Here is a 24,381-nt window from a genome sequence, read left to right as displayed (position 1 = left end):
TTTGTAGGGGCGGGAGGGGGCGGCCGACCCCCCGAACTTTTCGCTCGTTAATGGAGATTATTTAGTTTTCGTATAGAAATTTTTGGGTATATACGTTTTTGACCCCTCGGTTTTAAAATTTTTTTGGTATATACCTTTTCGACACCCTGGTCGGAAATCTTAGGCTTCGCCACTAGATGTATGGGAACCCAAAAAAACGAGACACAGATTTCCTAAAACCATCTTGCTTGTTTTAAACACGATTTCCTGACATGCATAACAGGCCTATGAGGTTTCAGTTATACCAAAACTATATTAAGTGACCACCTTTTTATACTAACTAATTAGCTTAAGGCTCATAACAATTATGATACTATTGCTTACGCCCAAATTGGATACAAATACATGAGCTCTTCTTGCTGTTCGGTATTTGCAAGGTCTAGTAGGCTTTCAACGGACGCAATAGTCAGGGACAATTCAACCATTTGAAAGGCCCGAAGCGAAGTAATTAAAAATTTGGGTCAAGATCACGATATTCAGTTGTCATGTGTACCAAAGAGAGACAAATAATATCTGCTATTACAATTTTTTATGAAACAAATTCTACTAAAATTTGCGCGTTGAATACATCACGAACTGTAGATTGGAATTTGGAAAACCAAATAATATTATTGAAAATTAAAGAAAGATCACTTACGGACGGGTATTGATGAAGCTTTTTTTTTTTTGTGGTTGAATAAGAATGAATTGTTTAAGAAGAGGTGCCTAGATCTGATTCATATTTTTTTTTTACGGAAAAGATTATATGATTACAGAAAAAAGGGGCGGTGTTGAAAAAACCCAAGGTACAAATACTGAAAATCAAAATGAGAACGAAACAAACAATTAAATTATGACATCTCTAACATTAAAATTCTTCCATCTCTCCCAAACGACACCTTTTATCTTTGATCTTTCCTTGATCCACAAAAACGAATTCTCCTTTATTTCTTCCACCGTGTTCCATACAAATAGAATGCAATCATTAAATTCAATCGAATTTCTGGATTTCCATATTTGACACATCGTTGTCATTATAATAGCCTTAATTACATTCTTCCACGCTGTCGATCATTTGAATGCTTCCACTCACCGAAAATGTCTTCACAGTTGTTAATCTCTTGTTGATCCATTAGTTTTAACCATACCATAATGTTCCACCATCTTGCACAAGCTAGTATGTAGATAAATAATAAATGTTTTACCGGTTCCTCCTCGACACCACACCTCGAGCACATTCCGTTCTCTAAAGCAATCCCTCTACAAGCCAACTTTAGTTTAGCCGAGATACGATTCTTTGCAACTCTCCAAACAAGTAAATTGACTTTTGGCGGCACCCATTTATTCCAGAATGCCCATTTCACATCACCTTCTATCGCTTCTCTTCTTTGTATTTCACTCCTAAGAATCGAGACTCAAAGTAATTTGTTTTCTTTTAGTTTCCATCACCATGAATCTTCCTTCTAACTTATTTTGTAGTCGTTTAATACTCCCAATAGCTCTAAATATTTGGCCCATTCTTGAGCATTCTTTGGCCCATGAACCCACTCCCAAGCCCAGCCATGCCTTTCTCTAATTTTTGTAGCACATTCATAGACATGTATGTTTTTATCTTTTGCCAAACCAATAATAGCAGGGAACCTGTCCCTTAGCTTCGTTTCCCCAGCCCATATGTCAACCCAGAATTTTGTGTTTTTTACATTACCTAGCTTTACAATCAAGTTTTTACTTAATGACAAATTCAACTTTGTGAACACCTTGTCTACCCCAATAATATCTTTCCACGTACCACATAACTTATTTTTTGAAGGAATAAACATAACTGACCTTTTCTTCGAATGGATGGCTTCAACCACTTTAACCCAGAGAGCTCCCGGGTTTTCTTTAAACTTCCACCACCACATAGGTAATAAAGCGAGGTTTGCGCTCTTAATATCCCCTATCCCCAATCCCCCATATCATTTTGCTTTTACCATTTTACCTGTTAATGCACTTTAGGTGATAAGTGCATGTCTCCCATTTTGTAGGGTCTTTATTGTACATTCATTGAAAGATAGTCCTAGTTTTATCCTTGGACATTTTGTCCAAGTTTTAGGATAGACTTTTGTCTGAGTTTTGTTTAGGACAAAAGTCAGAGTTTTGCCTTGTGTAGGTTGTTTGTCCGGGCTTTCTTGTTTGTCTTGAAAGTCTGGGTTTTGCGTTGTATTTATACCTTTATGTGGAATAGACAAGGCGGCGATTCTGTGTGAAATTCTGTGCACCTAACCCTAATCATTGTGTGTGTTTTGTCTGGCGGCTGCTTTGTGTGAGTGACGTCATTCATCTTCCTCATCAAGAATACTCAGTGTATTCTTGATTTCTCTCACAAATCTTTGCATACTAGTGTTTCATCTGCAGTGGTTAATCATCAGGTGGATTCCGCACACCTGTTGGTGGCTTTAGCTGAGTGAGATCTTGGATTAGGAGGCCTTACAAGTGGTATCAGAGCATGGTTACTGATTCGGAATGGTCTTATCGCCTTCCGAATCACCATTGCTCTTGATTTGATGTTTGTTTCCGCCAAACATCTTGAAGACGTGAAGATTTTGGTCCAGATATGAAGATATTCGAGCTGTGTTGGAGAGAACTTCTGGGTTTTTGGAGATCTAGGGTTTTGATCCAAAAAAGGATTGTCTGAGTTTAAAACTCAGTGTTTGTGTTTCCGGGGTTTTTGGTGAACCAGTGTGAAGTCACATTGGGGAGATAGTCCGGAGATTGCTTACTGGATCCGAGTTTGAGAAACTTTTACTTGTTCTGAGTTTCAATTTCAACTCCTGTCCGAACTTTATATTTACATTCGAGTCCGAGTTTTCCGAGTTTTTTTTTATAAAGGTCCTTGTTCCGAGTTTGTTGTTGAACTGCCTATAATTTCACTTCTGAGTTTTTTTGTTCAAAAGGTTTAACTTCCGAGTCTTATTAAAAGGGTGTTCGTCCGAGTTTTCTACAGTTCAGTGTTAACACTGTTCAAAAGTTAAACAAACTCTTCAGTTCCGAGTTTTGTTGAAACCACTTTTCAGCTCCGATTTTTGTTCAAACGCTCTTCTGTTCCGAGTTTCATAACTGATCCGAGTTTTTAAACAATTTAAGAGGAGTTTTTGAACAGTTTGAACAAAGTCTTCTGTTCCGAGTTTCTTAACTGTTTGGTTTTCAGAGTTTTTAAAACAGAAAATTGTTCTGAGGTTTGACCTTTGTGGTTAACTGTTCTGAGTTTTAGTTTCCATTTAATTGGTCAGAGTTTCTTATATTCAGAGTTTCTTATATTCTGAGTTTTCAATTTTTGAAGGTCTGAGGTTTAGCCAGTTCTGAGTTTTTAATTCTTGTTCATTAGTCTGAGGTTTAGCCAGTTCTGAGTTTTTAATTCTCTTGGCAATTCCGACTTTTGTTCATTAGTCGAAGGTTTAGCCTGTTCTGAGTTTTTAATTCTTGTTCATTAGTCTGAGGTTTAGCCTCTGTGTTAAAGTTCCGAGTTTCAAACTATGTGTGTGTGTTCCGAGCTTTAGAAATGTAAAGATACTCAGAGTTTTTATATAGATACTCATCCGGTTCGAGTTTTAGCACTGGTAAGATTAACAATAAGTCTGACTTATGTTGTCCGAGTTTTAAAAAATTAAGTCCAAGTTTTGTGGATCATTGGTATTGTGTCCGAGTTTCTTTACACTCATTGAGTCCGAGTTTCTTTACACTCTTTGAGTCCCAGTTTTAGCCTATTCTTTTTCCGAGTTTTAGTAAGGTTAAATTGGTTCCGAGTTTCTACATGTTGGTTCCGCTTTTTATCAGATTTCGAGTTTTAAAAGGTTGACCAATTTGTTCCGAGATTTGGTTTCGGAATTCACAGCCTTTTGGTCCGAGTTTTCGAACCGTTTCTGTTTATTCCAAGGTCTGAATTTTAGCTATAGCTTGGTATTGTTGAGGTTAGTCGCTTATCAGTTCTGTGTCAACCAAAGCAGAAGTCCAAGTTAAAGTCAATGATAATGAAGATTATCAATTGCTGAAGGCATTCCGGACTACTTTCTAGTGTTTCGGATTATTGTATTGTTTTGTATCCCGGACAATGTGTTTTGTCCGGGTTTAGTCCCTAGCCTATATATATATGTGTGTATTGTGTAGATTAGGGCAACCCTAGAGAAAGCTTTGTGCAACTCTTGAAGCTTTGTGCACCTCTCCCAACTTGTTCATTCTCCTGGTGTGAATTCTAGAGAGAGAGACTATGTGTTAGTGAGAGAAAGCTAGGGTTTAGATCTTTGATGTATACTCCTTTGGTTTGTGTAATCTGTGATGACTGATTTATCAATAAAGAGATTCATCTTCTACATATTTCTATCTTGTTCATATTTTGTTCTTCATGTCTTGAATCAAGTGCAATGTTTGATGTTCGTCATCGATCCAGTGCTTTCACATTACCCCATGCAACACATATCATTTTGCACTTCCCGTTCTTTTTACCCCAAACGAAGTCCCTCCTAATTGCTTCAATATCATTTGTCACTTTTTTGGGGCTAGGAATAGAGATAAATAGTAGTTTGGTAATGCCTCGAGAAACGCTTTCACTAAAACAATTCTAGCCGCCATCGATAAACATCTAGCCTTCCAAGATGAAAGCTTAGAATTAAATTTATCTATTATAGGTTTCCAGTATTTTATTCTTTTCATATTTGCCCTAACCCCCAATAAATTACATTTATTTAAGTTAACCTTCAACCCCGTAAATAAAAACATCTTAATATCTGATTTAAGTTTTTAATATTTCTATCCGACCATTCACCTAGAAATATTACATCATCCTCATAACAAAGATGTGAAATCATTGGCCCCCATTTCTTATCGAAACCCCTTTAAATACCCCAATCTTTATAGCCCTTTTCATTATGACATCCAAAGCTTCTAATGCCAAAATAAAGAGAAATGGTGATAGCGGATCCCCTTGGCGTAACCCCCGAGATAATTTAAATTCATCCGTAGACGATCTGTTTAAGAAGACGGATGCTCTGCTTGACTTAAGGCTCGCCCCGATCCATTTTCTCCATAAAAGAAGAAAGTTCATAGCTTTGTTAGTTGCATTTTTAAGCACGTTTTATAGCATGTTAATATTAAAATTCACTACATATCATGCATATTTCGTAGTTATACTTCGTTATTTTGCGAAACGCTTATTTTTGTGGAATGGAATCTACCGTGATTGTTTTAGGTTGATATTGCGGGTGCGGAGTGCTTTCTAAGGACGACATAGGAATGATACGATTTCAACGAGAGTTCAACAAAAAAAAAAAATACATAAGAAATGTTGTGGTTTAAATTATTTGCAAATGGGCTGCTGGGCTAGGCTATCACAAGAAAAGAAAAAAATAAAATGTGGCCCATAAGGTGTAGCTAATCAAAAAGGAAAGGAGATTATGATAAAAACAACCTGGACAAAACAGGAGGGCATCATCTTGGAACGACAGCAACAAGTGAAAAAAAATGGGAAGCATTTTTCTTTTTAGAAACATGAATGAATGATCGATCGTCTTCCCTGATAAATATTTTCCTCTATGTATTTGCCAATTACAGGTAAAAAAACATGATCGACTGTTTTAAGGATTGGCTTCCATCTATGTATCAGAGATACATAACACATATAAAAAATGCCCAGCCGGACGATAACTGGTTTCGATCCATAGCTATGGGTTTGGGGTTGGAGCCGAATGAATGGAAATGAGTCTGCCAACAGCTACTTCACGAGATGTTCATTAACAAAGAGCGGTGGTGGCCTATACTCAACTCTTTCAATTCGGGATGTTACAATGCAGTGTATCGATCAATAAATTGGTTGAACGTGGAACCTGCACCAAAGGCATGTTGGATGTTGTTGCCCTACACAGGATTGTTAGTGGCTTATAAATTTTGTGTGATTGTTCAACATTTAAGCAATGGTGTTTCTCAAACTTACTTCCCATGTTCGATGGTCCGGAGGTTTCCCCAAACCATTCCGTTTTATCGATTGCTTATGTGGAAGGTGGCCATTTCATCATGGTTAAGTTAACGGTTGATTGCCTGATGCCAGTACCAGTACCAAATGGACTTTGGAGTATATACCAAAGTATAGAAGCTATGGAATGGGAGACAATGTACATGTCTCTTATTAAACAGGGTAGGGCGTTATTAGGTAGTAATATAAGTCAATGAAGAGAATTTATTAACTTGTCATAGGTTTTCGTTGTAACACTTAAAAATGTTTAATCGTAGTATTACATGTTAAGAACATTTGTGTTGATACATATTATGTGGATGTGACTTGGCTCGGTTCAACGCGGTTCGGTTCGACCCGGTTAGCTTCGGCTCAAGCCCAACGACACGACATTCCTCCGTCGTGCGTCCCAGAGTTCGACACGTGAAGCACGGAGCGCCGCGAGCCGGTTCCCGCTGCCACATCATCATGACATCATCATGATGATGTCATGATGATGTCATATACTTTGACCAAATGCCTTTTTGAAATGGCTGGGATGAAGTTTACGTAAAGGATGGTTGTGATTGTGCCTTTTTGTGTGGGCTGATACATCATTGGGCCAAACCCCTTAACCAATCACAAAAGTGAAGCATACATATTAGCCGAATTCGTTGCTTTGATAGGGCAGACAAGAGATAACACATATACACACAGAAGAGAGAAGGAGGGTAGCAAGCAAGAACATCCAACCGAGTGAACTAGTGAGAGTTTGCAAAGATTAATTTGTAAACATTGATTTGTAACCGTTTCAAGTATTAATGCATTAGTGTTAATCGTTGAGTCTCGGTCTCCTTCTCGTGTTCTTGTCGTGTTCTAACTCGGTTTGTATCTCCGGTTGGATTCCGCACAACCGGGTGTGTTCGTACACAAGGATTAGGCGACTAGATCCTCCCCTAGCCGGACCTACAAGTGGTATCAGGCGAATGGGTCACATTCACTTGGTATCAAAGCCACAAAAAAAGACTCAATCTCTTGGCACAGGCGAATGGGTCACATTCACTTACGCAAAATGAATCATTTGGTATCAAATGAATTGGTGAATGGTGTTCCTCTTAAAAATTTCCATCTTCAAGACGTATGTGTTTCATGCCAGAAAGGAAAACAAACGAAGAAGCGACATCCTACTAAGAAAATCAACACGGTGGCCGTTCCGTTAGAACGTTTGCACATGGATTTGTTCGGTCCTGTCAAGCACAAAAGCATTCGGAATGATCAATATTGCCTCGTGATAACTGATGATTATTCAAGATTTTCTTGGGTGGCGTTCATGGCTCACAAGAGTGAAACCTTTGATATTATCAAAAACTTGATCATTCAGATTGAGAATTTGTATAAATTAAAGGTTAGGCGGATACGTAGCAACAATGGTACTGAATTCAAAAATCATGCCATGGCGGAGTTTTGCACTTCAAAAGGTATTCTTCATGAGTTTAGTGCAGCCTACACTCCTCAACAGAATGGTGTCGCTGAACGTAAGAACCGCACATTGATCGAGACTGCTAGGACTATGTTGGTAGAGTCGCAGCTGCCCATTCCATTCTGGACTGAAGCTGTGGCCTCTGCATGTTACACATTGAACCGAGTCCTTACAGTAAAAAGGCACAACAAGACCTGCTTTGAGCTTCTTCACAAACGGAAACCAGATTTGTCTTATCTTGAACTGTTTGGAGCTCCATGCACAATTATCGATCCTAATGGAAAGTTTGGGGAAAAAGCAATTGAGGGATACTTTCTTGGGTATGCCACCCCTCACTTAAGAGTCTGGAATCTAGAGACAAAAAGGGTCAAGAAATGGTCTGAGGTCAGAGTGCAAAGGCATACTTTGCTAGTTAAATGTCCTGGTCAGCCATGGATGTTCGAGTACGATGACTTTTTCAATTCGATCAATGTTGAAGTCGTTGAAGAAAATGCTGCGGCAAAGATGTTTTTCGAGAGTGACAATGCAACAGTTTCACCGGTGGTTCATCCAATTCTTGTCAATCAGGAACCATCTTCGGTGAACAATAATGCTCTCGACAATGAGGATTTTCATGATGCTGCCGAATTGAACGAATCTTCAGAGGATGATGAATTTCTAGATGCAGATCAAGAAGTCCCCACAATAGCAGTTCATGGTACTTCAGAGGGTACTCCTCCAGTGGATGCCCCTGGAACAACTGAAGCTACTGCATCATCCTCTTCGTCAATTCCGGGCATTGATTTAGTTGTTGATCTCAATTTCAACAATCTGGGTATAAATATTCCAGTTCGAGATAATCCTGAAACAAGGATTCATAATACCCATCCTCAACAAAACATCATCGGAAATGTGCAAAGTGGCATTCAAACAAGAAACATGTTGCGGAACAACAACAATGCAGGCTTGTATGCAGCGATTCGAGAATCCGGGCAACAAAATGATTGGTCTTTCGCGTGTTATGTCTCACAGGAAGAACCTAGAACTTGGAAAGAAGCCATGAAAGATAACTCATGGGTGGAAGCAATGCAGGAAGAACTGCAACAATTCCAGAAGCTAGGTGTCTGGAAGCTCGTAGAGAAACCTGCTGGTTACAAGAAGATTGGTACCCGTTGGGTTTTCAAATGCAAAAAGGATGACCGTGGAGTTGTTATCCGAATCAAAGCGAGATTAGTCGTTTAAGGTTTTCGTCAGATTGAGGGGATCGACTACAACGAAGTCTATGCACCTGTTGCACGTCTGGAAGCAATTCGGATCTTTCTGGCTTATGCCTCATTCAAAGGATTCAAGGTTTACCAGATGGACATCAAAAGTGCATTCTTACATGGTGTGGTAGAAGAAGAGGTGTACATCGAACAGCCTCCAGGTTTTGAAGATCCTATCCATCCCGATCGGGTTTGGTTGCTCAACAAAGCTCTCTATGGTCTTCATCAAGCACCGCGAGCTTGGTATGCAACCTTATCTAACTATCTGCTGGAGAATGGTTTTCGTAGAGGTCTTATCGACTGTACTCTTTTCATCAAAGAACAAGATGGAGATCTTCTACTGGTACAGGTATACGTTGATGATATTATATTTGGTTCTACTAATGATGTTTTGTGTAGGAATTTTGAGCGCATTATGCAGGATAAATTCGAGATGAGTGCTATGGGGGAAATCACTTTCTTTTTGGGCCTACAAGTGCAACAAACTGAGTCTGGGATATTCATCCATCAGACTAAATATATTGGTGACATCTTGAGCCGGTTCTAGATGTCCGATGCAACGGCCATTGGTACCCCATTGCCGCTAAATCACGGAATTACTCCAGACTTGAAGGGTGAAGCTGTTAGTCCCTCATATTACCGCGCGATGATCGGATCTCTTATGTACCTCACAGCATCAAGGCCAGATATAATGTACCCAACGTGCTTGCTTGCCAGATATCAAGTTAACACGAAGGCCTCACATCTTGCAGCTGTAAAAAGGATTTTTCGTTATTTGAAGGGTTGCCCTAACACCGGTCTATGGTACCCTAGGGATACTAACTTTGACTTGATCGCTTTCAGTGATTCTGATTTTGGCGGATGCAAAATCAACGACAAATCCACAACGGCTGGATGTCAGTTTTTGGGAAATCGCCTAGTCACATGGCAGTGCAAGAAGCAGACGTGTGTCACTACATCAACATGTGAAGCTGAATACATTGCTGCCTCAAGTTGTTGCTCCCAAGTTCTTTGGATCCAACAACAATTACGCGACTACGGTTTTGAATTCCTAACTACTCATATTTACGTTGATAATTCTGCTGCTTTACAGATCACTAGAAATCCTGTGCAGCATTCAAAGACCAAACACATCGAAATCAAATATCACTTCATACGTGATTGCTTTGATAAAAGGCTAATCGATGTTGTTAAGGTCCACACCGATGACCAACATGCCGACCTTTTTACCAAAGCATTTGACAAATCAAGATTTGACTTTTAATTATTGGTAAACGACATTAAGGTCAAGCAAGAGTAAAACCAACATCGGAAAATAATTTTTGTAAATACCTTTGTGTTTTAAATTTGTCTTAGTTTATTGATTTTAGGCGGAGTAAATCCAAAAATTTGAAAATCCAAAAACATCGAAAAATTTCAAAAACACAAAAACAATAGAAAAACAAAAATGAGTCTCCTGGCGAGCAAAAGAGAATGTGATAGTACATCAGTGGTCTATCCAAACCTCTTTAAACCTTAAATGAAAAACGATAAGCAGCTCTATAATTGATGTATCGGTAGGCTCACAATCATTTTAAAGTGTGCAGGGTGATATAAATCTTAAACCGACTGAAGACCAGGTGGGAACCATTCATTGGCATATGGTCTTAGTACCGAAATTTCATTTGATAGATTGCCGAGGTTCTGAGATATTCGGTCTTTATGCTGCTTATCATCTGGGTGTCATGGTTGTTTCTTTTATCATGGGTATCATAGCAAGTCTAGATCTTCCATGATACCATATATACGTGTACATATTGCATACGACCTCAATAAGTGATCAACAATCACATGTCCCTCAAAATAAGTGATAATATATCACATTTATCCGGGAGTCAAGTTCGTCTCTCTGTTGTACGAAAGTACTGACCTGTTCACGGACTTTCTCCTGTGCCCTTCATGCATATGAAAATCAAGTTCCTCATCAATAAGTGATTATATCACATAGGGCTTGTTTTCAAATCAAAATAAGTGAGAATCTCACATCATATACAGTCAAACAAATGATAACCGGTATACTCACCGGTAAGATGAACCCTCATGCATACCTTGATACGGGAATGTGTCGTGATGTGGATGAACACCGGTCGGTAAGTATAAATCATACCTTAATGTATCACCTTGCCATGATTACATCTGATAAGTTGAGTTTAAGTGGACAACAATACCGATGATTGTTATAGGATGCTTATCTTAATGCTAATTAATTGCACAACAGGAACGTTTTGGCATGATCGTACACTGATATGATTCTCTTACCCTCGAAACTCACAAAAAGAATGTCTGTATATATTTATTTACTGCTTTCAGTCTTTACATTTCAAATATTCAAAAATACCAAAAAGATTTTAGGTGTGTTTTAATATAAACTTTCTCAAAGCCAAAAAGATTTTATTTCTATCTTATCTTCGATCGTACGATGTTGGATCTCGAGTCTTCGTTGCCTGAAACCTGAACGAAAACTGAAACGACTAAATCTTCATAAACGGTCGAAATTTGCAAGTTTTGAAAGTTAAAACTAGAATTGATAAATCCTTTAAACTTTCAAACTGTCGGACGGTAGTTGATTGAAACATGGTCATACGTGTGTCATTTGTTTATACTAACTATATTCCAAGCAGTTGTTCGCATTACGCGTTTAGATTTCTTGCATTTGCAGATTCTAAAGGCAAGGAGAATATGGTCGATGACAAGCTTCGGAATGAAGACACGACGTGAAGGCACTTAAGTGATGAAGATGATCGAGTTGCCGCTGACCATCATCAACACCACAAGGATCTCAAGCATTAATGATCAAGTCATTCACGAGCATAACTCAAGGGGGAGCTTATGTTAAGGGGGAGTTTGTCAACACACTCTCTACATAAAACGGGGAGTTGGTTGATACTCTCTCTGCTTTCAAGACGTGAAGACTTTGAAGATCCTCCGACATGGAAGACATGGAAGATGAACCTCACGAGTAGCGTGCAAGGGGGAGTTTGTTGATACATATTATGTGGACGCGACTTGGCTCGGTTCAACGCGGTTCGGTTCGACCCGGTTAGCTTCGGCTCAAGCCCAACGTCACGACATTCCTCCGTCATGCGTCCCAGAGTTCGACACGTGAAGCACGGAGCGCCGCGAGCCGGTTCCCGCTGCCACATCATCATGACATCATCATGATGATGTCATGATGATGTCATATACTTTGACCAAATGACTTTTTAAAATGGCTAGGATGAAGTTTACGTAAAGGATGGTTGTGATTGGGCCTTTTTGTGTGGGCTGATACATCATTGGGCCAAACCCCTTAACCAATCACAAAAGTGAAGCATACATATTAGCCGAATTCGTTGCTTTGATAGGGCAGACAAGAGACAACACATATACACACAGAAGAGAGAAGGAGGGTAGCAAGCAAGAACATCCAACCGAGTGAACTAGTGAGAGTTTGCAAAGATTAATTTGTAAACATTGATTTATAACCGTTTCAAGTATTAATGCATTAGTGTTAATCGTTGAGTCTCGGTCTCCTTCTCGTGTTCTTGTCGTGTTCTAACTCGGTTTGCATCTTCGGTTGGATTCCGCACAACCGGGTGTATTCGTACACAAGGATTAGGCGACTAGATCCTCCCCTAGCCGGACCTACAATTTGTTATTTTAATTATATTATCTTTCCATTATAGTGTACGCAACAAAACTTTTTTTTTGTATAGGGCAATGAGACGCGTATACTAGTACATTGCCCAATGTGCCTCCCCTGGTGAACAGTCTATATGCAACGTACAGGTCAATGAGAGGAGTATACAAAACAAACAACTTTTCATTTTCACTGAAGGGGGAAATGGATCAAAAGAAATTCAAACACACACACCAAACACCAAACACCAAAAAAACACACACAAACTCTCTCCCATATACTCCCTCTCTTATCAAGCTGTACGCTCTGGATTTTTACACGAGGTTAGTAACACCTTCATCTTTCCTTTGTTTCTTCTTGTTTTTTTTTTTTTGGTAATTTTGGCCGGTGGTGGTGTTTGACGGGGTTAGGATTGGACGGTGGTGAGTTTGACAGTGGTGAGTTTGAGGGTGGTTGTGTTGACGCTGGTTGTGTTGACGGTTGTTAGGTGTTTGACGGTTGTTAGATGTTTGACGGTGGTTAGGGTTTGACGGTGGGCCTGCGGTCGTTGTGTGGGTGGGTTGTGGAGGTGGATCGAACGGTGGTGGGTGTTTAACTAGGTTAGGGTTGGGTGGTGGGCTGCGGTGGTTAGGGTTTGACGATGGTGGAGATTGACAGTGGTTTGGGTTTGACGGTGGTGGCGTTTGACGGTGGTTATAGGTGCGGTGGTTAGGGTTTAATGGTGGTGGAGATTGACGGTGGTTAGGGTTTGACGGTGGGTGGTGGTGGGTCGGCTGTGGTGGTGGTGGCGGGTCGGTTGTGGTGGTGGTGGGTCGGTTATGGTGGTGGTGGGTCGAAACGAACCGAAACGAAATAGTTTATAAACAAATTGAAACGAAACAGTTTTTAATTCTATAAAATTGATGAATAAAAAATGTTTTAATTTAATTAATATTTGACACATATTATATTTGAATATAAAACTGGTTAATAAAAATTGGTAAAAGTTTATTAGTATTTGACACGTAATCGAAACGAAATATTTTATAATTATATAAAATTGATTAATAAAATATGTTATAATTTTATTAATATTTGACACGTATTATATTTTAATTGTTTTAGAGAACCATTGTGATTGTAAAGATGGATACGGATTATTACAACTTCTCATACGTATCACAAGTTAAAAAAGGTCTATACGCCGCTCAAAGGTCAAAGAGAGGCGTGCAGATCTACGAATTCTTATACGCTGCGTATAGGGTGATGAGTGTCGTATATACTTATTTTTGTAAAAAGTTGGTAGAAAATGTATTTCTATACGCCCCTCATTGACCTAATAGCGACGTATAGAAGTTTTATTGCCTTTTATAGCTATAAACAAGTTCCTATCCGGAAGTACATACGAAAAATATTTTTTTATAATATAAAATATACAATTCGTTTTATAAAAACATTTTATAATAAATATGATGTTTTTTTATAATAAGATTTAATAAAAAAACATATGCACATTTTTGTAGGACCGTGTTTCGGGACCGAAACCGTGATTCATGTGAGATCGGTTCAAGACGGGAGAGATTAGAGATGATAAACAAACAACTTTGTATTAATCCGGTAGTAAAACATTACAAATCAACCCGATTACATGATAACCGAACTAATACCAAAGGAGTATACATCCGGGGAGAGACCAAGTGGTGATCTCTCCCTGGTGAGGTCTCAAACCTCCTAAAATCTCCAAGTGTTTGAAATGGCAAGGGTTTTCTATTTATAGTCACACCCCTTGTCTTGCAAACACACACGGTCAACCGAATAACCCTCTCGTTTGACCACTTCAAACGAGTGGGTCTATACACGTTCGATAGACCGTTTCACTAACTATTACAAATTCAGCGTAAAATAAAACTAATCTATTCGACAAGCATCGGACACAAAATCTGCATCAACAAATTCCCCCTTGTCCGTTGCTGTCGAATGCTGAAAATGCAACTGCAATCGATCTTCAGTCAAGTATTCATCTTCTCTTCTCTGTGTTACCAAAATTCCCCCTTGACTGATGATCCAGGTAAGTAGTATCTTGATGCTCCTTGTATAATATTTCCCCCTTAAGGTACGCGTATCCGTGTTGGGTGTTGTGCAATTTCCTCACAAGGCTCAATTGACCGATCTTCCGCTGATCTTCCAATACTCCAATCGGCATTAGATAAGGGTTCCATTCTTTAAGAACTGCATCAAGTCTTGATCTTCAAGCATACTACATTGGTAGAGGTTTCTGGTGAACTGTCTTCTGTAAACCGTCTTTGTGGAATCGACCAAGTAATGCACTTTAATCTTCAGCATCAACACTCAGGAAAGTCAGCTAGACTAAGTGTATCCCTTGCAAGTTCAACCAGCATGCTTAGTTGAACTACATCCAGATCTCATTGTCTCGCCTTTGTGAAGTTGACCACGTAATGTACTACAGATCTTCAGCATTAGTACTCAGGAAGTCAGCTAGACCAAGTACATCGTTTGCAAACTCAACGAATTGAGTTACCCCCAGATCCCTGTAAAATCCCAAAGAAACATCAAACCCAAAACCGAATCCTGCAGGTCTTCAGTCTTGAACTATCAGCTTTCATAAAGATTCCCCCCAGGTAGAGGTGTACAAAAAAACTGATTACGCAATCGAAACCGGTAAAAAAACCAGAACCGGTTTTTTTAAAAACCGGTTTTTTTTATAACCGGTTCGGTTACAACCGGTTTGACCGGTTATTGATCGGTTACACAATTTCTGGACCGGTTCGGGTTTATAACCAGTTTTTAAAAAAACCGGTTTATTATTCGATTAATAAAAAAACCGGTTAATAACCGGTTAACCGCTAACGAATAGAAAAAAACTGGTTAAAAAAACCGGTTTTAACCGGTTAAAAACGCCCAGCATATATTAACGGTCATATGACCGTTTGAGACCCATTCTAGCCGTTTTTTTGGCTTTTTTTTTGCCTAAAACTCATCTCCAACTAGTATAAAAGGGTTGTGGGTGTTTAGATTTCATTCACAACACTTGAGAATCAATTTCCGATCTTAGCCACAATGGCCCGAGATTTACTAACGGTCCAAGCTTCCACGGTAGCTTCGGAAAGTGCTTTTTCTATTAGTGGTAGGGTGATTTCGATAAGGAGGACTCGACTAACACCTAAGGCGGTTGAGATGTCGATTGGCTTAAAAGACTACTTGGATGCGGCGGAGAGAGTTCAAGACAAACGTTCACTCGAGGAAGAATTAGATTACGAAGGAGAAGTTTACGAGGACGAGGTCGAAGCCGAATTGACAACCCCAATGACCGACGAAGAAGCCGAATTAGATGAATTCCTACGCAATAGTTCGAGTTCGGGTTCGGCCGAAGAAGATTAAACGACGCTTCTCAATATTGTAGTTCCAATAAAAAAATATATATGTATTAGTGGACCTTCTTGCGGATTAATATTTTAAGTTTATGTAAAACCGTTTATCGTTTGGTACGTTTATCGTTTGTATTTCCATTATTATGTAAAACCGTTTGTTGCGAGACTTAGTGAATGTTTTAACTTTTTATACTTTTATTGTTAAGTTTTTATGTAAGAAATTGAATTTTACAAAAAAAAAAAAAAAAAAGGTTAGAAAGTGCAAAAACAGCAGCAACAAAGCAAAAAACAGCAAAAAAAAAACATTCTGTGAACAATTCTGCAGACCGGTTTTTTTACCGGTTTTTTTTTCGGTTTCTATTAATCGGTTTTTTAACCGGTTATTTTTTCATAAAAAAACCGGGTTTTTTTTCAACAGGTTAGGACCGGTTAGGACCGGTTACACATTTCCACTATTAAAACCGGTTAAAAACCGTAACCGGTTATTGAAAAACCGGTTTTTTTTTGGCCAAAAAAACCGGTCCGATTAATAACCGGTTTCGGTTATTAAAAAAAACCGGTTTGTACACCTCTACCCCCAGGTCTTCAGTAAACAGCGCCTTGAAACAACTGTCGACTTTAGATACACCTGAATGTTTCCGTGCAAAACTCTTCACGCTGGCTGGAGAATTAATTAAAATCCTCAAATATGTGTCTGTGAAAAACATTCCACGCAGAACCGTTTGTATCACCAGAATATCACAAACTCTACCACTTGTGATTGCGTTTAGAAATTTACCGAAGAAATTCAACATTTGAAAAATTTTTATCCCCCCATTTCTTTGGTAAAATCTCTAAACCATAACAGATTCTCTCCACTTCAAAGAAACTGTCATCAATTTCATAGAACAAATTCTCTCCACTGAGTAGAATTTATCTTCAAATGTTCACCAATTCCCTCCACAGAGCGGAACTGTCGTCAATCTTCACTGAACAGATTATCTCCACTGAGCAGAATCTTTCAAACATTCTCGGTTTTTCTAAAAATCACCAAAGCAATTTTCTTCTTTGCATATTCTAGTTGATAATGAAAGTCCCCTAGCCCCGTAGGATCCGACTTGTATCCCCCAAAGTTCTGCTAACACCTAATCTGAAAACTTCCATCATAGGCATAACTCTTTGACTTTGTGAACTCGTTAGGACCTGTCTTGGCTCTCTAGGTTCCTCCAATCGTTACCAAATGCGAGAATATGACAATAAACAAAATTCTTTCGAGCATGTACGAACACCGATAATCAATCATAAACATTGACGTGCGGAAGTGAACATACCGTTTTGTTTTTGGCCCATTGTAGTCAAGTCACCAAATTTTGACGTTTGCGTCGGTAACCGTGACTACCCCACGTTTAACAAAAATATCATCATTTTTTTTATCAAGCTTCATCATCCCGCGCGCTCCCAAAATCTGTACAAATTTGACGTTTACGTGTAGAAGCGCGGTTCAAATAAATTCTGCGAACACCCGACCCCATGTGCATGTAACTATCTTTAAATCTTGGCCCAAATAAGAGTTGCCATCACATTTCACAGCCCAAACAAACTGAAATCCATATTTGTAACAAGTATGAATCCAATTTGTAAAAGAAGCCCAACTGCCACTTAATTATATCCAACATAAGTGGGCCATTTTGTCTCGCACAAGTGAGCCCAACCATTTTGAAAGTTGGTCATAAACAGCAAACCCACTGTTAACTTATTCCCAAACCCAAAAGTCAACATTTCTAAACCTTATCAGCGGTCAATTTCCACTTCCAACATCATCTTCTGCCGACATCACTTATTATATTTCTTAATTTTTTTTTATTTTATTAGCATATCTCTACTACAAGCAACAATCATACCCCAAAAGTCAAACATAGCTGCCTTTTTCTTTTGAACATTTGAGACAAGTCTCTGCAACACACAATCACTTTTGTCAAACCCCAAAAAGAAAAGTGTTTCTCTCTCTTTGTCTGCGATTCCCAAAGAACAAGAGTAGACATCATCTAACTTTACTAAAACATCCAAAAACTCCAAACCCTTCTTTCTCTCTCCTGCGATACATACATTCAACAATTAATAAATTTTGTGTCTCTGTCTTTGATACATAGCACCAAACCCCAAACAAAATTGCAGCCCTTTTAACCTTTCTTTCTCCCTCCGCTTCCACCTCAAACAACCAAACCCTAAAAAAAATTCCCAGCCGCTAATGTCTTTCTTCTCCAGTTCTTCTTCTTTCTCATCGATACAACAAGAGATCCAACAATCAAAAGCAATATACTCTTCTACCCCAGCCGCAAACCAGACAATTTTACCGACATCACCTTCTTTCTCTTTTTTTTATCAGCAAAAGAAATTACCAGCCGCTAAAACGTCATCATCTTCCAGCTTTCTCTGCGATACCAGCTGAAAGACTTGGGGAGTCAAGGAAACAACTGAGACGACGAAACTGATTTCTGATGAAACAGATCTCTGGTCGACGAAACTGTTTGTAACTTGGCGACGAAACAGATTGAATATGGTGCTGCGACGAAACTGAGTTTTTGATGTTCGACGAAAGTGGAGTGGTGTTTCGTCATTGGATCAGTTTCGTCAAAAGATCCACGTTTCAAATATGAAGAAACCCTAGTTTCTTTAAGCAGCCGCCAAGAACATCAAGAACAGAGTGTATTGTTACTTCCCAGATTTGTATAAAAACATTTTGTATATGATTTTTGATGATGATAACTTGAATATTTAGGTGAAAAACATAAAATCCCAACACTCGTTTCAGCACAGATCTGAATATTCGGGTTCAGATCTGAGTTTTTCTCATTTTCACCCAACTTTTCTTCTTGAACAAAAATCACTAAAATCACAGATCTAGAGCACATGTGACTTAGTAAACGGTTAGATTTACTAAATCGGGCACCATGGCTCTGATACCAATTGTAGGACCGTGTTTCGGGACCGAAACCGTGATTCATGTGAGATCGGTTCAAGACGGGAGAGATTAGAGATGATAAACAAACAACTTTGTATTAATCCGGTAGTAAAACATTACAAATCGACCCGATTACATGATAACCGAACTAATACCAAAGGAGTATACATCCAGGGAGAGACCAAGTGGTGATCTCTCCCTGGTGAGGTCTCAAACCTCCTAAAATCTCCAAGTGTTTGAAATGGCAAGGGTTTTCTATTTATAGTCACACCCCTTGTCTTGCAAACACACACGGTCAACCGAATAACCCTCTCGTTTGACCACTTCAAACGAGTGGGTCTATACACGTTCGATAGACCGTTTCACTAACTATTACAAATTCAGCGTAAAATAAAACTAATCTATTCGACAAGCATCGGACACAAAATCTGCATCAACAATTTTTTTTATTAAAAACGATGATATTTATAACAATAGGGGATGTTCTTTTGAGAAGAAAATTTAATTGAGAAGAAAAAGAATAAAAGGGTATAATTGTAAGATGTTAAGTAGTTTTTCATTCATCTCATTTATTATTATCTTTAAGTAATTAATTACTCATAAAGATTATCATTATTTACACTATTTTTTTTGCCTACACACATAAAAATTTATCCTACACATTTCAAAATTTATCCTACACAACTCGTAATTTATCTTATACACCTACTATTTTTTCCTACACTCTAGATTAATTTTTTTTTTATTTTTTGAAAAATATATATTTTGAAAAATAAATTACAAATTTAATGTAGTTTGCTATTAAAGAGGAAGACTACAAGTTAGTGATCTATATAAGTTTACAAATATACCCTATACCCTTATATTAAAACTAAATGGAAATAATAAATAAAATAAAATAAGTCATTCTTATTGGTTGAAATATTTTCTTTTTCCTTCTTACAAATTTTTTTTTCTCATTTGAACCCTGCACTATAAGAATACTTGATAAATAAAAACAAATAAAAACTTGATGTTTTATAATATACACCCATTTTCTATAAAAACATTTCATAAAAATATGAAGTTTTTAATAATAATAATAATACTTAACAAAAAAACATATGCACATTTTTTATTAAAAAACAATGATATTTTCTAATATTACTTAATAAATAAAAAGCAAATAAAAACATGACGTTTTATAATATTAACATATTTTTCTATAACAACATTTTATAAAAAAATCTATGAATTTTCTTATATTAATATTTCACAACTTCTCCATATTAAAACATCCGTGATATTAAATAAAGTTTCATATGGTACATCCCAATGGGTCAAAAGCACCGTATACGGCTATGGGGGGCGTATGGGGGGCCTATGTTCAGATGTGTAGGACAATGAGAGGAGTATATGGTTTGGGGATGTATAGATACTTTTACGGGGATGTGTCTATACCTCCACCGTACAGAAAATGTTCCTTTCGGTCCAATATGATTTTGTAGATCATTGAATAGGGTTTTATAATTGAAAAAAAAAACAAATGGAAATCCACTTTTAGACGGTCCACAATTATTTCAAATAAGTTTATTTCCACAATTATTGCAAATAAAGTTTATCGGGTGGCCCGGGTGATAATAAAATATGAAAAAGCCCGACAAAATTATCATCATTTGCTTTTCGGGTCATATTCATAGGTTTTGCTGGAAAGTGATCACTGCTGCGAATGGATTACTTTATGGGAAAATTACCAAAATAGCCAAGAAAAATGTTGACTTACCAAAATAGCCATTTCATGAGTCTTTGGAGAGGGGCATCACCCTTCTTATGCCCCTTAATTCTTTTATATGGATGCGTGCATGGATGAAGCAACAAGTACAAAAATGGAATGCATGGGATGAGTTACAGAGGCATAGGATGAGTCAGGGATGCATGGGACGAGTCAGGGACGCATGGGATGAGTCAGGGACGCATGGGATAATGGGATGAGTCACGGACGCATGGGATGCCTCAAACAGACGCATGGGATGATGGGATGAGTCACGGACGCATGGGATGCCTCAAACAGACGCATGGGACGATGGGATGAGTCAGGGACGCATGGGAAGAGTCAGGGACGCATGGGATGAGTCAGGGACGCATGGGATGAGTCACGGACGCATGGGATGAGTCACGGACGCATGGGATGAGTCACGGGCGCATTGGACACATGATGTCACTAAGACACGTGTCACTTCTACATTGGTGGACGCATGAATGACCCTGCAGACGCATAAGCTCTCTCGTAATCAGTGATGCCCCTCTCCAAAGACTCATGAGATGGCTATTTTGGTAAGTCAACATTTTTCTTGGCTATTTTTGTAATTTTCCCTTACTTTATTCATGCAGCAGCAGCTTTAAGGAAGAGCATGATTCATGTGTTTCGGTAATATATTTAGTCACCGTCCGTAAATCCATCCTTGTTACTGTCTTGCTATCTTATACATTCGCAGCTTTGAAACATAGCAAGTAATTAATTGTCAAGTCTTTCTAAACACAAAATCCAATCCTAATTAGCTCAACCCGCATTATTTCCACCACCCAACTTCAGTTTATCATATCTCCATCAAATCAAATCATCAGTTAATTTCTTCCTCTGGAGTTATGGGTTACAACTCAACAGATGGTTATCTTGAAATTTTGGATGAACTCAGCGATGATCAATACAGCCTTCCAGAAGACATGATTAATTCGTTGCTGGGTTACGTAAAGTCTATATACCGATCAGATTCGCAAAACAATTATGCCAAACCTATGTTATGGATTGGGATGTATATCGCCATAGCATCTCTGGTTTGCATCCTTGCCATGGTGGCTGATTTATTACATGGTTTACGTAGCAGAAAGCTATGGTTTCCGTGTAGATTTTTTAGAATTAATGCTGCTTACCTCTCTCTAATAGCTATTGCAATGAAGTTACCAGTGGATCTAAGTGGTTCCATGCCTGGTAATGTGGACCAAGCGGGAAAGCTCGGAAGCATGGCCTTTATGTGCACCATGATGGCGAATTTACTGCCTTGTTTAGGTACTATGGATAGCAATGAACTTTTGTCAAACATCACAGCTTTGGGTATTCTTGTAATCACCTTGGTTGCGAATGTAATCATACAAATTCAAACGGGCGTTGTGTCCTACAGTGAAAATGCTCGTATTCTTGAGCTTGTTGCTCCTAAATATGATGTCAAATCACTGGGCGTACGTAAACATCGCAATGCAATACTAGCCTGGATTTATGTGAATTTGTTACTCGTGTTGTTGATAGTGCACGTGTGTTCGTGTTTAGCGATTCTAAAATCCAAAAAGATTATACAATCAAGATACGAAGAACGCCATGAAAGAGCTTCAAAAGACATCCAACCATCATCAGAAGAATTCACGGTTGATAAGTTGCAAAAGCATGTGAGGTACCACTGGATCATGGCAGGGAGTGGCAGTCCCGAATTCATAACAGCTTGCTTTCGTACCACATCTGCTTCGGGGGTAATATGTGTTTTAGTCACTGTCTTTCACACTCTTACTATCTCCTGGACGATTAAATCTGGTTGGGGTAAAGACGACTTTGATTCGGATTATAGTTGGTCCATGAAAGTGATTCTAATAGTACAATTTATCGGAGTGGTGATTGGTACAATTGCTCCGCTTGCTAGATGCTTCGCAACCTTAAGCTTTCAAGTGTCCTCCGATATCATTTCAAAATACTTTAAGGTCTTTGAAGTAGAAGGCTATTGGACTAGCAAGTTATATGAATGGAGACGTGCTAGCATAAAACTCCCATTTCGAAGCCGCCCCAAACTCGAGGTGGTCACGGAGAGTTTGAAAAGGATAATTCTCAGACCTTGTATGGAACTTCAGGAGGGAGTTGTGGTGTTGTGCAAGATAATATCTTTGGTCCCGTTTGTTTTTATGATATGTATCGTGTATTGTAAATGTTGTTTGAAGTGGTTAGTGAAGGCTGACAACTTTGATGAAAACAAAGATCTTCGCCAGTATGTTTTGCCTCTTGAAAATGAGATGGAGCTTGCTGACAGAACATTGGATCGCCTTTCAAAGTCTGTGAACCGATTGATCGAAAAGGGTGAAAAAGCACGACCCCAAGATCTTGAAATCCTGATAAAAAATTCAGATAGTGGTCTTAAAGGAGTTGCAAAGTTTGACCACATTGATCACCATCGTGTTCCATCTTTACTATCAAAAGTACAAGATCAAGAATTTTGGAGCTTACCAGTTGTAAGCTTAACAACCATTGCCATTTCTCTTCTTGAGAAAGAAAGTAATGAAGTTAAAAGCTTGTTGAAAAGTGTGTGGGAAGGTCTAAGATATGTCACACTGGTGGAAGAAAGTCTCAATGTTACCGATGACAATGTAAGCCTTCAAAAGGAAGCTGATACGTTGTGGAAAGAAGTTCTTTACGACCAAAAATGGTTAGGGATCGACATTCCATTTTCTAAAGAGAAATCAGCTAAACACTTTGTTGAATGTTTAGGACGCGACGTTGGCGACTCTCCAGATCCAGCAAAAACAGCTCAAAAGATTGTTGAATGGTTCAGGGATACATCTAAAAACATAGATAAAATCAAAGGAGGCATGGATGATGATCCCATACACCGGTCTATCTGTGCCAACTCAATGTATCATATAACCAAAACAATCCTGCTTACCTACGAAGCCAACGATGACGACAGTGTCAGCCGAAAAAATCTTTTTGATAGTCTATCATCAATGATCGCTGACATAATAGCTGCTTGTCTGACCAACTTACCACAAGTCATAACAAAGAAATGCCACAATAGTGCGATAGAGAAATGGGAAGAGAGTGTCAAAGATGCAGCCATACTTCTAGGTGAGACTAAAGAAATAATCAAAACCCTTTATAAAGATCACGGTAAAATTATTTCAGGCATGAATCCAAGTGACTTGCCATTTATCAACAAGTGGCGCGCACATTTAGGGAATCCCTAATTAATTCCTTAAAACCATTTTGGTTCTTAAAGTAAGCAAGTTCATGTTTATTTTTCCGATTTCCTACTATTATATATAGTTGTACTAATTAATGTATGAATTTAATTGCAGTGTCTGATTTTCCAGGATGATCGAATAAGCTCTTTCAAGAAGTTAGTTTGCATGATTTATTTTCCAGTATGTAAATTGCTTTCAGTTATGTATATATGTGTGGTTTGACGAACCTTTGGATGCATTTGTTGTCTGATCTTAGTTATTGGTTTAAATGTTATCGTGTTTGAATGGTTGTTACTATTTGGGGTTGTTCGAATTAGCACACTTGGATGTATGGGAACCCAAATAAACGAGACACAGATTTCCCAAAGCCATTGTGGTGTTAATTTTTTAGTATCAAATGGGTTTGATACCTTCTAACAGGGGCGGAACCAGAGGGGGTGAAGAGGGTCAGCTGACCCTCCGATCACCGTAATTTATTGAATTTTTATATAGAAAATCAGAGTTTTAAATAAACAAAGATAAAATGGACCCCCTAATTTTTAACATGTAAAGAAAATAAGCTTATGATGACCCCCCGACTAAAATGTTCTGGTTCCGCCACTGCCTTCTAACCTAAATTAATCTCATAAAGTCTTTTTGCCTATGAAGCAGTTGATCGGATTCATTTATTTTGGATGTATGGGAACCCAAAAAAACGAGACACAGATTTCCTAAAACCATTTTGCTTGTTTTT

At 38.4% G+C, this 24,381-nt stretch overlaps 1 protein-coding gene across 1 annotated transcript; it reads left to right on the top strand.

Moving 5' to 3' along the window:
• Positions 1-21,062: 21,062 nt before the first annotated feature.
• On the top strand, positions 21,063-23,933 carry LOC110920864. The gene is made up of 2 exons (XM_022165072.2): positions 21,063-23,682; positions 23,763-23,933. The coding sequence occupies exon 1, from the start codon at positions 21,297-21,299 to the stop codon at positions 23,649-23,651; it is 2,355 nt and encodes a 784-aa protein (XP_022020764.1). The 5' UTR covers positions 21,063-21,296; the 3' UTR covers positions 23,652-23,682; positions 23,763-23,933.
• Positions 23,934-24,381: the final 448 nt, after the last annotated feature.

Source organism: Helianthus annuus, chromosome 10 (genome assembly GCF_002127325.2).
Source record: "Helianthus annuus cultivar XRQ/B chromosome 10, HanXRQr2.0-SUNRISE, whole genome shotgun sequence".
Taxonomy (NCBI): Eukaryota; Viridiplantae; Streptophyta; class Magnoliopsida; order Asterales; family Asteraceae; genus Helianthus; species Helianthus annuus.
The sequence above is the reverse complement of the archived record's forward strand: the minus strand, read 5'-3'. Positions and strand labels throughout refer to the sequence as shown.

Excerpts from the sequence above, each read along its gene's own strand:
- LOC110920864 (XM_022165072.2), top strand. The coding sequence starts at position 21,297 with ATGGGTTACAACTCAACAGATGGTTATCTTGAAATTTTGGATGAACTC.